The 13,699-nt window shown below is 35.9% G+C and overlaps 1 protein-coding gene across 1 annotated transcript in view; it reads left to right on the top strand.

Annotated features, from left to right (window-relative positions):
- LOC149802247 (uncharacterized) overlaps nt 1-13,436 on the top strand; it is a 29,778-nt gene extending 16,342 nt beyond the window's left edge. The window contains exons 4-8 of the mRNA XM_089956674.1: nt 28-177; nt 1,179-1,898; nt 3,735-5,189; nt 6,137-6,425; nt 8,136-13,436. Of these exons, the coding sequence (XP_089812800.1) occupies nt 28-177; nt 1,179-1,898; nt 3,735-5,189; nt 6,137-6,425; nt 8,136-8,953 (3,432 nt within the window). The 3' untranslated portion in view covers nt 8,954-13,436. The remainder of the gene's footprint in view (nt 1-27; nt 178-1,178; nt 1,899-3,734; nt 5,190-6,136; nt 6,426-8,135) is intronic.
- Nucleotides 13,437-13,699: the final 263 nt, after the last annotated feature.

Here is a 13,699-nt window from a genome sequence, read left to right as displayed (position 1 = left end):
AGACTATTTTTCGTTCTTTGCTTCCAGGCGATTGTTTCGATTTTAAAGGAACTGGGTTGGACATACCTTTCTGGACTGAACACAAACGACAACTACGGAATCAAAGGAATGACGATGGTAAAAGAGTTTGCAAAACAAGAGGGAATATGCATAGATGTTATCGAAGAGAACTTGACCGTAAGTGAGAATATTCAGTTTCATTTATACAACTATATAAGACTATTAATTTCATTATATATATATATATATATATATATATATATATATATATATATATATATATATATATATATATATATATATATATATATATATATATATATATAAAATCAATGAAACGCGCCTGATATTACGATAGACTTAAACTTCCAGGATCAAATGCGTATCTATTAATAGAATTAAATCGGAACATGCTCATTGTAATAGCGGTTTGAATACTCCTTAAATATTAACCATCTTTGTGAGGGATTTACCATTGTGCTTTGCACTGAGCCGTTTATTTTGATTGGGTTTTTCAGACTTAACTTTCTGGTTTTCTCATTTGTTACGATTTTGAAAGGGTACCAAATATATAAAAATGTTCAAAAGATATGGGATAACGCACAAAACAATTTTTCTCAATAGAAAGGAGTCCTTTATTTTCAAAACTGTATGCTTTAAAAAATAAAAAACACCACAAACATAATGCAAAAAATACCACCTCCACAGTCACAACCATTCAGTTATCGACGCTTGCTGAAATTCGGTAGTAGCATGTGTGTATGTGTGTGTATGTGCGTGTATGTGTGATTTGGATTTTTTACGTAAGTTTAACAATTTTTCAGTCATATCTCTACGATGTCTGCAGTGTAGGCTACTGTCCCACCCAGTCACATTATCCTGACACCATGCCGATCAGTCCTAACACTAGCCTCTTAATGTTGAGCGCCTAGCGAGACAGCTGTTAGTACCATTTTTGTAAGTCTTTTGTATGACTCGGCTGGGGTTCGAGCCGGCGACCTCCCGCATCCGAGGCGGACGCTCTAACCACTAGGCTACCGGAGCGGTCCGGTAGTAGCATATAACCATGTATGTCTCTGTGAATGTGATTCCTTATTTATGTATTCAATATTGAAAACTAATTTCGCATTTTCATTTTGATAAATAAAATGAGTCTAAAATTAATCGTCCTTTTTCAGGATCCATTCAACACTACAACCTTTGACAATGTCATTATGCTATTGCAGAAGAGACAATCATTAGCAAAGGACACACACCTTGGCGTAGTATATTTCGGACAAAAAAATGTACTCAAAGGCCTTTTAGTGCGAATGCATAACGTTCTTGATTCGCCATCAATAAGCAAAAAGCTGAATAACATACATTGGATAATGTCCGATTTCGTAGGAACTGACTTGGACATTTTCAGTGATCTGCAGGAAATAGCCAACAGGACAATAACAATATCACCAGCTTCGTATGTCATAAATGATATCCAAAATTTTTACATGAAAAAGTGGAATGCAGCAGTGAACAACAATGTAAGTGACACAATCGGAGAGTTGATGCGCTGCACAAACACACAACAGACTCCAGTTTGGATGAGTGATTACACCACGCCAGTAGTCGATGCAGTATATGTATTTGCAGAAGCTCTTCGGCAGAAACATAACTTCATCTGTCCTAACGAATCTGGACTTTGTAAAAATTTCCACTTGGAGCCAAGAGAATGGGTAACTTCAATTAGGATGATAACTTTGAGGTACTCAGATTTGGAAAGTGACGTATCTATAAACGTCTCTGAACCAAATAGGACGTTATCTTTTGGTCAAGACGGAGAGATTGACACTAATGATGACAGTCCTCTTTACATTGTTAATTACTATACAAATGTGAAGGATAAAGGCAGTTTCGAAACGGTCAGTATTCTCTCTCTCTCTCTCTCTCTCTCTCGTATTCGCCCCACGCCCTAAAATCCAATTTAAGGAATCCTTAGCTCAATAATAATACAATACAACACGCACAGTTGTTCGAACAAAGAAATTTGCCCGTCGCATGCTGTTGCAAAGCAAACGGTGTTCATCCGTATAAGGCCGTATTCTGATGATGCATTCACTTTTGCAGACTTCCTGCTGATTTCTTTCGCGTAAGATGTTTGCATGAAACTTGGTTTTCAGTCCTTAAAAAAACATTAAGACTTAATTTTATGTTATTTTTGATTGGTTTTGAATAAAAGGTTAAAGTGGCAAATACAGTCTAAGACGAACAGGTGTGATGGCCAGTATAAATTTTAACAGGTCAGGAAAATCAGATATCGGCCATCTTGTACAAGAATCACACTTGAGCATTGCATTTAAGTCACGAAGAACTAATTTTCCGGCGGTTAAAGTAAATGCCCCCCCCCCCCCCGATAACCATCACAAGAAGCAGAATACCCGGTTTAGTATGCATACCTACGTCTTTACATATAAACACTAGAAATTCGAAACTCAACCAGACTTTAAAGCAAGCTCAACTTGAAAACAAGACTTCCAATTTCTGCAACTTTTTGTACTCGAAACAAGACAGCCTCAAAAAGCTGCTACATACATACATATATACATACATACATATACACACACACACACACACACATACATACATACATACATACATACATACATACATGCATGCATACATACATACATACATTCCACTCTCTCTCTCTCTCTCTCTCTCTCTCTCTCTCTCTCTCTCATCTATATATATATAATGTTTAGTAACTGTCATTAAAAATAAAACTTAAATATTCTTTATTAATCCTGATTTGAAAAGTACAAATTAATTAACCCCAAACAGATCCTTCAATTATTTTATTAATTTGTTTTTATGTACATCCGTATATATGTGAGTGATTTGGATTTTTAACGCAGCTTTAAAAAAATTTTAGTCTCATATTTTCGATTCTTGCAGTGTGGAAGTTGGTAGTGATGTCTAGCACTGTAGCATCATGTCCCACCCAGTCACATTATCCTGACACCAGGCCGATAGTTCCTAACACTAAACTCTTAATGCCGAGCGCATAGCGAGGCAGCTGGTAGTGCCATTTTTATAAGTCTTTGGCATGACTCGGCCGGGGATTGAACCCGCGACCTCCCGCATCCGAGGCGGACGCTTGAACCAACCTCTATATTGTCTTGACTATGCACACATCACCAAAAATGATGTTACAGGGTCTGTAGTACAGGCATCCAGGCGTTGCAGACGCACCTATATGTCGACCCGACCTAGTAATTTCTTCTGGTTCGACATGTGGGTATGTCTTCTACGCACGTATGCCAATATCACAGACTTTATAGCATCATTTGTGGTGATGTGTGCATGGTCGAGATGGTAGAGTATACTACTCTTTTTGGTATTATCAAGCATTCTTCTGTAGAATCCAGGAATAGTACTTTCCGTCACTATATATATATATATATATATATATATATATATATATATATATATATATATATATATATATATATATATATATATATATATATGTATGTATGTATGTATGTATGTATGTATGTATGTATGTATGTATGTGTGTGTGTGTGTGTGCAGTTTCATATAGTCTTGATGGGGTCTGAAATAGGCTTCATTCAGTCAGTCAGTCAAACGATGATATGTCGTTTCTACAATAAGAATACTTTTTAACAGATCAGTATGCTTCATCTGATGCTCCTTACATGTTTCTAATAAGACTATCTTTTATATTTTACTTACAGTTGGGAGAATATTCAAAGGTCAATCTTACTATATCGAAAAGAGAACTACTGAAGGATTATCCAGTCTCAGTATGTAATGGAAACTGCTCTATTTGTACTTCATCACCTTCTGTACCGTTTGCTTTTCTTGATGGAGATATCTACATAATTGGAGTCATCAATATACATGAGACGGATCTATATGATGCTTTCAGGTGTGGAAGACTTAGAAGTAATTCTTACGATTTAATATCCATTGAAAGCTTTCTTTATGTGACGGAGGAGCTTCGGAACATTACTAGAATAAATTTTGGGGCAATAGTTTTCGACGACTGCTATAGCCCAGCAAGAATTTCTCTCATTATCACTCAGTTCATGTCAGGGGCAATGACACTTACTAAACCAAATAGCACTGAAGTTATTAATCCCAAAAAGGTTGTTGCTGTTGTCGGTTCAACCTCTAGTGGAAGTGCTCTATTAACTGGGTTGCTTCTTTCGAGGCTAAATATACCTTTCATATCTTCAGCTTCATCATCGCCCGATTTGGATGACAGGATTAATTTTCCCTACTTTCTTCGCACAGTACCAAGCGACAAGGAACAGGCAAAAGCAATGATTGCTATAATTAAGAGAATGGGCTGGGAATTCGTCAGTGTTCTTTACGTAGCCAACAATTATGGGAGCAAGGGAAAGGAGGCTTTCTTACAATTTGCAAATCAAAGCAACATCTGTGTTGCAAAGTTTCCTCTGGGTATTGCAGAAAATAGCAAGGACACTGGAGAGCTAAGTAATATCTTGTTCCAGTTGAGAAATCAAAAGAGCAAAGTTGTTGTATATTTTGGCACGGACACAAAAATCATGGAGCTATTAGCTTTGATGAAAGGGAGCACTGAAAACTTTATCTTTCTTGCTAGCGAAGACTGGGGCAATAAAGAACAGATCCTACAAATTGGAGGAACTGTGACACTTGGTTCCATTATAATGAAGTTTGAAAGTCATGCGCGGCCGGACAACAGTGCGTTTGCCAATTACATCAAAAACCTGAGACCAGAATCCAACACCAGAAATCCATGGTTTCGGGAGTTTTGGAATGGATACTTTCAGTGCGATTTCCAAAATACATTCAATGTAAAATATAGAAACACCTGTAAAATAAATCTCGCATTCGACGACACTTTCATCCAATCCACATCAAATGATCAGCGAATTATTCAGGCAATGGATGCCGTATCGGCAACAGGGATTGGTGTAAAGAAAGCCTTGGAATCTATATGTCTCGGAATGCCTCCCCAAAACTATCCATGTGACAGATTTTTTCAGTTTCCCGATGAGGTAATAAATCAGATAAGGACTGTCACACTTATGAGGGGTAAAGAAGAAACACGCATTTTCCGTGAAGATGGGAATGGCAATATCGGATTTGATATTTTAAACGTTCAGAAAAGTGTTGTGGATGGAAGGCCAACATATATTCAGGTACATGACAAAATGTCATATGCTGTATGCTATGTCACAAAGTACTATGCTTAAAATCCATTTGGTTGTATATATATATATATATATATATATATATATATATATATATATATATATATATATATATATATATATGAAATCACTTAGTATATATTAATGCTTTCCGCGCTTTCGTTCAGGTCCAGACACATGTATTGCAAATACACCTCAGCGCCGGAAAGACATCTAACGAAAATTCGCTTTTTCTATTGCATACACAAATAAAATTATTTTTAATGTTTTATCTTTGCGTAGTTTTACCTGAGATTTTATTTTAAAAAAAAACGATTTGAAAGATGTTTAATTTTACAGTTAAACTCGCGAAAACCGGGTCATGAAAGAACAAATCTTAACGCCAATATTAGTCGTTTGTTGGAGTCATAGGTTGTTGTTTCTCTTAGTTTATGAAGCGAAACAGATTTTATGTGATTGTATACCAAGATGTTTTGCCCAGTACCTAGCCGTTTATCTTACATTATGCTTACGTACCTGATTAAAACTATTTTAAAAAAACCTGAGGAAGATTGGACATTTTGCGAAAACTCACCATCTTTAGCAGTTTCTGTCATTAACATCACCCAAAGGTCTGCGATACACCTCCCTCTTTGGCGGTTTCTGTCATAAACATCATCCAAAAACTTGCTATAACCTTCCTTCTTTAGTAGTGTCTGTCACAAACATCGTCCAAAGATTTGCTATATCCATTCCTCTTTGGCAGTTTCTGTTACAAACATCATCCAATCCCGAAATACCATCCCGTTTTCGGCAGTCTCTATAAAAGATTAAGCATCCAACGACTTGCGTAAATATGCATGCAAAGTAGATTATTTAATTGAGAATTAAAGATTTCTTAAAATACATTTTTATATATTAATTCACTCACATTGTTCTTTCTTTTCTTCTTAAAGGTAGGCTACTATAAGGATGACTTTCCAACCTTCTTTTCTGGCTTCAAATTTTATGCCATTACAAATGACATCGTCTCTTCCACACTCAGCGCAAAATGCTCAGGCGACTCATGTGACCACTGTACAAAGCAACAGCCAGTCAACCCTGAGAATACAACGCCCCAAGTCGTCACAAGTGATGCTTTTAGACCTGCCGACTATGTACTAATTGGAATCGTAATCTCCGTCTTCGTCCTGATAATCGTCTCATTGGTTATTATTATTTTTTGCACGAGGAAACAAATTCATGGTATGTATTCAGCGTGAATATTGGTGAGTCATAGTCTGAAATATGGAAAATGTGACACAACGAAGGCATGGACTCGTCTCCATACTGGTGAGTCATCGTCTGAAATAATGAAAATGTGACACAACAAAGGCATGGACTCATCTCCATACTGGTGAGTCATAGTCTGAAATAATGAAAATGTGACACAACGAAGGCATGGACTCATCTCCATACTGGTGAGTCATAGTCTGAAATAGGGAAAATGTGACACAACAAAGGCATGGTCATAGTTTGAAATAGGGAAAATGTGACACACTGAAGGCATGGACTCATCTCCATCTCTTCGAATTTGTCTTACAGAAGTTTTTATGGGAAAGAGCGCATTTGGATTATACATTTGTAATTTAATGTCACACGAATCTCCCTGTTTTCCCATACTTCTTTCTCCTTCCCGCAGTATAATTGCAAGATGGGAAGTTTGTTTTACATTGTGCTTCAGTTATGTGGTGCGTCTGGAAAAATGATTGGGGATTAATTTAAGAATTTCGCAGAGGCATATCGCCATTAATAACTTTTAAGTTTAGATTTTGCACGCATTCGTGGTGGAAATACGAAACAGTCAAGAGTATTTCGCTAACACATATTAAAGTCTCCCTCAACAGCGTTTTCCACACAAAATACATCCAGATGAAATCGACGAATTTCTGCTCAATCTTGTTTCGCTAGCTTTTCTCGTGGCAATAATCAAACAGAACTTTTCAGAAGAATAGCTGTTTAAGTTAGTGATTGTGTTGCATCAAAATATCGTTGTCCGTCTGCTTTAATATGTTACCTGGAAATACAGTTTATATTACCTTCAGAACATTTTACAGCATTTCATTATATTCTACCACTCAGAAAGGTACTTTTAACGAATATATAATGTCCAATCCAGTTAACATATACAGTATGGCACATATATTTGAAATTTAGGAATAAGGATGCTAAGTACGTTTCTTCCAATAGAAATCTTCTTTTCCAGTTCATATTTTCCTCTGATTTGCTCTTCTTGTTTGTCTGCTGTAAAGGATCCATTCCATTTTAAGAGAAAATCAAAAGATTCCATAGACCTTAAGATCCTTTAAACATATTTCCGACGACTTTGCAAACAGAGGTTTAATAGCTGCATGTAAAGAACAATATCAAGCCATGCTGACTCATTTTTCAAATACTTTCAGACCAAATCAATTGAGGGTATCGGACTACCTCCAGAATATATTCTTACAAAGTTTTTCTTTAGAAAGCAAAGCAATCTAGAAAAAGTGCATCCTCTTATATGTATGCTTGTAAAGAGTAATGTATCCCAAAATAGATTTGTACATTTTATAACCAAAGTGCTACCACCTGTCATGATAAAATATTACACATTTGTATATTTGCTGATTGCAGAGGTATCTATTAAAAATGGTCGTATTTAGCGTATTTTTCAGCAGTTTTTATGCTATGTCAAGAATCGTTTCCCCATGGAACCTCTACAGAACTTTTTACATGAATATATGTCTACAAAAATAGTCATCGAATAATAATCTGAAAACAAATGTTAGTAACAAGCCGATAACATAAACCAGGGCTTCCTTTTTAGGGAATGCAACTCAAACCCTTTAGGATCAAATGTAGAAGCATATGCTGGTCTACCTGATTTAAACTTAGATGTACCTTTCCTCAAGAAGTATTACATTCTCTTTATTTCAGCTTTAAAATTGCAGCTATATGAAAGGTCTGACTACATAAAACCATACGTGAACACGCATTCCAGCGGAACAGGGCTCTCAAATGGCGAAAATCGTTCCTCAGGAATTACTTTTTATAATGTAGACAGTAACCAGCACATGAAGGATTGGAATGAAACAAATACTCATTTAGGTTACCGACAACAAACGGACGGACGTTCTCCTAATGGAGGTTTAGTCAATAGAGGTTTCATTGGAAGCAGCTCGTATCTCCAGACTATTGGAGATTCCCACGATCAGTCTAATTCTTCAAGACCTGAAACTGATGACTATCCCATAAGCACACGAGAAAGAAACCAGTCGGCTGTTGATGATGCAGGCAATTTAGGAACATCGCACACCGAATCATCAGATTATTCAAGATCTACAGGGTATAGCCTCAATGCTTCAAATAGCTTTAAAAAGCCACATGACCTCTCTCCACACGGCGGGCATCTTGCACATATAAAAAAACAACCAAGAACTCAGCTAGCAGTCCCTCCATCAAATAGACCAGAGTTACCATCTAGGACGTCTCAAGATTTTCAAATGAATGGTGCTACAAGACCTACGAGTTTTCCAAGTGAACTTAATTCAGTTTCAATAAACAGTGAACGAAAGAAAAAAGATAGAGTACATTCTAACCAATCAAGTAATACAGAGTGGTCACCGCCGTCAGGAAATGGGCATATCCCAAACAGGAGTAGGAAGACCGCATTCAATAATGGTTCTTCGATAGGGACTTCGCCAACAGGTCTCATTCCAGTCTCTGGGTCCCTTGAAAAAATATCCAGAGTATGAGAAATCTGATAACGCAAATGTATTCGAAATCTCATAGTTAAATATATAAATGATGGATGAGCACAGGTAGAAATATGTCGAATCGTTGTATCAATATTATGTTTATTGTATATTAGCCTAGCAAACGCATTATTGTATTAATTTTACTTAAGAAATTAATTGTTATCGTTAATGGAAATTAGTGGACAAGGCATATTAGAATCCAGGCATAGCGGCCATTTTTCGTGTTTCGTGCGACCATCAGGCTGTGTTCATATTAAATACAGTACTGTACTGACGACCTTTCTTAGCGCATTTAACATGGTTTTGCTGACATAGGTGAACATTTATTCTTGTCTGGTACGCTGTCATTTCTGCTAGCACATGCACCTAAAAGAAAGTTTTTGATTGAAGACAACCCGGCACATGGTTCTATTTTTCATCTTCTTCTAAATTCTTATATGACTGAACTAATTTATTGAAGTTTAATAAGAATGACACGTGCACTAAAACTTTGTGTGGAATATTCATGGAGGCATAGTCCACTTGACATATATGGACACCCGCCACGCACACGGCATCTATCGAACTGTGCCTTTTCCTCCAGTGGACTAGGCCCTATTTATTCGATTGATTGGGTCAATGGACAGGCTATTATTGTCGATCAATACGCTTGTTAGAAGCTGAAATTTCTCATGACGACACTCGTGTATAGCCTAAGAAAAGTGGGCTTCAACATAGGGCATGCAGTTTAATGCTAAGACATGTTATATACTCAGGCTTAGAAACCAATCTTTGAAATTCTACCAAATAAATAGTACTATTCTACAACAGGTACCGACTAGTCCATACCTATGGGTTTTCATCTCAGAGGATTTTCAATGGAGCACACATACTTTTGTTGTTGAGTTTAATTATAGTGACGTACGCACAATTGTGCATGTGCCACTGCACACATATTTACAACATTTGCCGTAAAGCAATCTCTACAATGAGGTTCTTAAAAGGGAAATTAAAGACATGCCCCAACGATAGTAGGAGGACTGCATAGAGATCTTTGGTTCGATAAACACTCGAACATGGCTCATGTATATGGGCTTCCTACCTCGCTAAAGATACACAAATCCATCGAAATTATTCAGCTCCAAGCAGCACGATTTGTTCAAAATGATCATAGATCTTGTGATGAAGGTTGTGTATCCAGGATTCTACAAGTTCTGGAACTCAGTAGCCTTCAACAGTCATTTACCTATTCAAAATAGTGAGGGGTATGGTACCATCCACAGAGACCTCTGATTACTTAGACTTAAACCAAATAGACGCAAAAAATCTAAATCTAATGCTGACTTTGAAAATATACATTATGTAGAAAATCATGTCACTAACAATTATACATGTGTTGTTTAAAGCTCGAGTACTGAACATTTTAGAAACCCTTTCTTTATAATATATGTGGTGCAGTGAGACCACCTAGATGGGAGTATTGTGATCGCGAAGTCAGTGTAAGCTTTCAAGTCAACAGTCCACAAGACCTGCTAAGATGCGAACTCCCCCGTAGTAAAATACCAATATTAGTCTCTGCTACGTAAAAATACAGAGAGAGAGAGAGAGAGAGAGAGACGTTTATGGTATTTGTTCTCACTTTCGTTCTACCAACAAAGTGAAAGTCCGGATCTGATCATACATCTAGAATCTGACAATCTGATTGGATGAAATGTAAGCCTAGTTACTCATGCTGCCTAGGATTTCTCTGGTTTCCGTGCTTTGCTGGCTACGTCACCGATTAGATCACGGTGTATCTTTACAGGGCGGCAAAAACTAAGGAATTGTTGGACCGCAACTGTCCCATTGTAGAATATTGTTGTATACCAAGACCGGATCCACGATTATCATTGTTATAGGTGAAGTAGTACTCATGTTACTGTTTGGGAGTATTTACAACAACAAAAGCATGTAATATCAAACCTGAGACAGGCATGTTCTATCCTAATTTTAAAAAGAAAACTTTACAGGATAACCGATATTGTTGCGTGATAAGCCTCATTTTGGTGGATAGGGATTGATGTGTAAGTTTAGCATAACAGAAAACGGATTATAAATTTCTCTCTCATGAAAATGGTAAAAATGGCATCTGTCCCTTTTATCCGCTGTCACCTATATGTGACACCTTGAAGCCTCTCCACAGGCCACAAACGTTTTGATAAATGAATAAAACTTAATTACTAATTATATATATATATATATATATATATATATATATATATATATATATATATATATATATATATATATATATATATATATATATATATATATATATATATATGTGTGTGTGTGTGTGTGTGTGTGTGAGAGAGAGAGAGAATGGTATGATATGTATATAGTTAATTTTATGGTTTTATGCATTGTATGGCTGCTAAATTCTAGTTCTCCAGATCTTTTGACCTTACGTATATATACATAAAGAATACAAATCAAATGGCGAATAACAGTCCTTTCAAGTGCACTGAATCATGCAAGGGATCACGTGTGTCAGGGATTGATTAAGATAAATGCATTAAACTGACAACGAACAGTGCGAAACTGTTTGTTTGGACCAAAGTATGTTTAGTTTTTCTCTAGTCACTGTGGTAGAAAATGTCCTGGCCTCTATCATATGTTGACAGGTTTTGCAACATATAGTCCAAACAAAACGTGCAAAACAGAGAATGTCATTTATATCAGCATATGTAAGATCTTTAGACTTCAGTATGTCGGAAAAACTGAAAAGCTACACAAAATGATCATCCTTCATAGATTTGATTGGATGACAAAGAAGCCATACAGAATCCCAGTCGCAGAACACTTTTCCTCCTTTCTCCTCCCCATGCCATACTTTCAGTGATATAACACTTATTGCAATTGCTCACAACCCCAACTGGAGTTCCCCAAATCAGGAAGAAAGGAATCTTACTGGATACGCCGCCTTAGAACATTGAAACCAGGCGGTTTAAACCAAGAAGACTAGAAAAAGACAACCATGCACAAACAAAATAATCTTCTGCAGCCGACACAATTTCTCTTAATTCTTTAAATTTGGTTAATAGCCTATGACTCCTATAACAATGAAATATCCGGGATATAATTTGCGCTTACATAAATTTACATAAAATAACAGATGTCGTTATGGCTCATCAATTTCTAGGTCAATACAGTTATTTTCCAGTATGAGCAACAAGCTGAAAGAAACTAGTTGAAATATAATAAAGTTAAAAGGTTTAATTCCTGTAGAAACAGCTATGTACAATTTCGCAAACATAACCGTTTTTCTATTTTATTTGTTTGTCTTGTCTATGTGTTATATTTGCCTTTGAAAAGACTCCTTAAAGAGTCGGAGGCGCTCAGGCTAATAAGATACTAGTTTCTCATTGTTCATTGTCAGTTTATTGCATATATATATATATATATATATATATATATATATATATATATATATATATATATATATGTATGTATATGTGTGTGTGTGTGTGTGTAACGTTTGCGAAAGATTACATTTTCTTGATAACATTTTCATAATAGCGAAACGTTGCACTAGCAAAACACCCGTCATACAATGCCCTTCAATACCCTTCCGCTTACTAAACAGTCTCGCTTTGTATAAATTTTACATTCCCTTGAAATGGTAAATCATATGATTTTTCGTGTACGTGTAGGCTTTTGTTTATATTTAAGTGTTTGTAATCAGATTGTTCGAGGTTTTCAACGTTTATCTTTAAATAATTACAGAGTATTAACATACAAATAGCCATTTGTAAATTAAATTTCGATTTGCAAATTACTATATTTTAATGAATTCTTATGCACGTGTTTTGCAAGAAATGTGATATAATTCTTATTATGTTTTAAAGTTGATGCAAATGATGCCCTTATGTTTTGATGTTCATACTGCTGTTCATATTCGGCATGATCTATTTGTTATAATTTTTCCGGTTTTGCCACTATTTTATATTCTGTCGCAAGTTATGTAGCACTTACCAGACTAAAATTATTTTCAATCTTAGAATGTTAGAAGTTTATATAGTTTTATACAGGACTTTAGTCAATGTCGAAGCGGTGCGAATAGTGAATACCTGGTACAGGAACAGTAACGGAACACAGTGGATGTGAATAGATGGAGACCCCATTTCAGTCAAATGAACTTATTCTTACATATCAACATGATGCAGTCAAATCGTGTGTGCACTTTGATCGGCATTAACCTGAAATCGTTTGTTTTCGTGAGACCTGCGTCTATTTCGAGTAAATAGTTGCTATCATGAATTCATTCACTCATTCATCAAATCATTCGTCATTAATTCATTATCTGTTTTTGTACTTTAGGTAAGTGTGATCTTTAGATATCGTACTTTTTTACAACTTTTTAAATATTAACATGCATCTTTACAAATAATCTCATAACATTCACACTTACAAGCAATCTGAATCGAATATATCTTTTTTAATAAAGCCCATTGAAATTTTATTTGTTGTTTTGATAATCGTATAGATTCTCAAGTACTGTTTAAACTCGTATAAGACGAGTCCTATTGCAGACTGCGCGGACCCAGATATGCCGTCGCATAACTTCATAATTGCATCTCAGTTACATAATTATTATTATAGATTAAGTAGATTCAACCAGCTTACCTAACCTTATAAATCAATTTGTAACCAAAAAAAACCATTTTGGTCAATTAGCCTTCCTTTGCAACCAATTGCGCAAGTCCAGGTGGGTGTCTCGTTAAA

This window comes from Sinohyriopsis cumingii, chromosome 4 (genome assembly GCF_028554795.1).
Source record: "Sinohyriopsis cumingii isolate HCF-2022 chromosome 4, ASM2855479v2, whole genome shotgun sequence".
Lineage (NCBI taxonomy): Eukaryota > Metazoa > Mollusca > Bivalvia > Unionida > Unionidae > Sinohyriopsis > Sinohyriopsis cumingii.
This window is presented reverse-complemented; position numbering and strand designations above follow the sequence as displayed.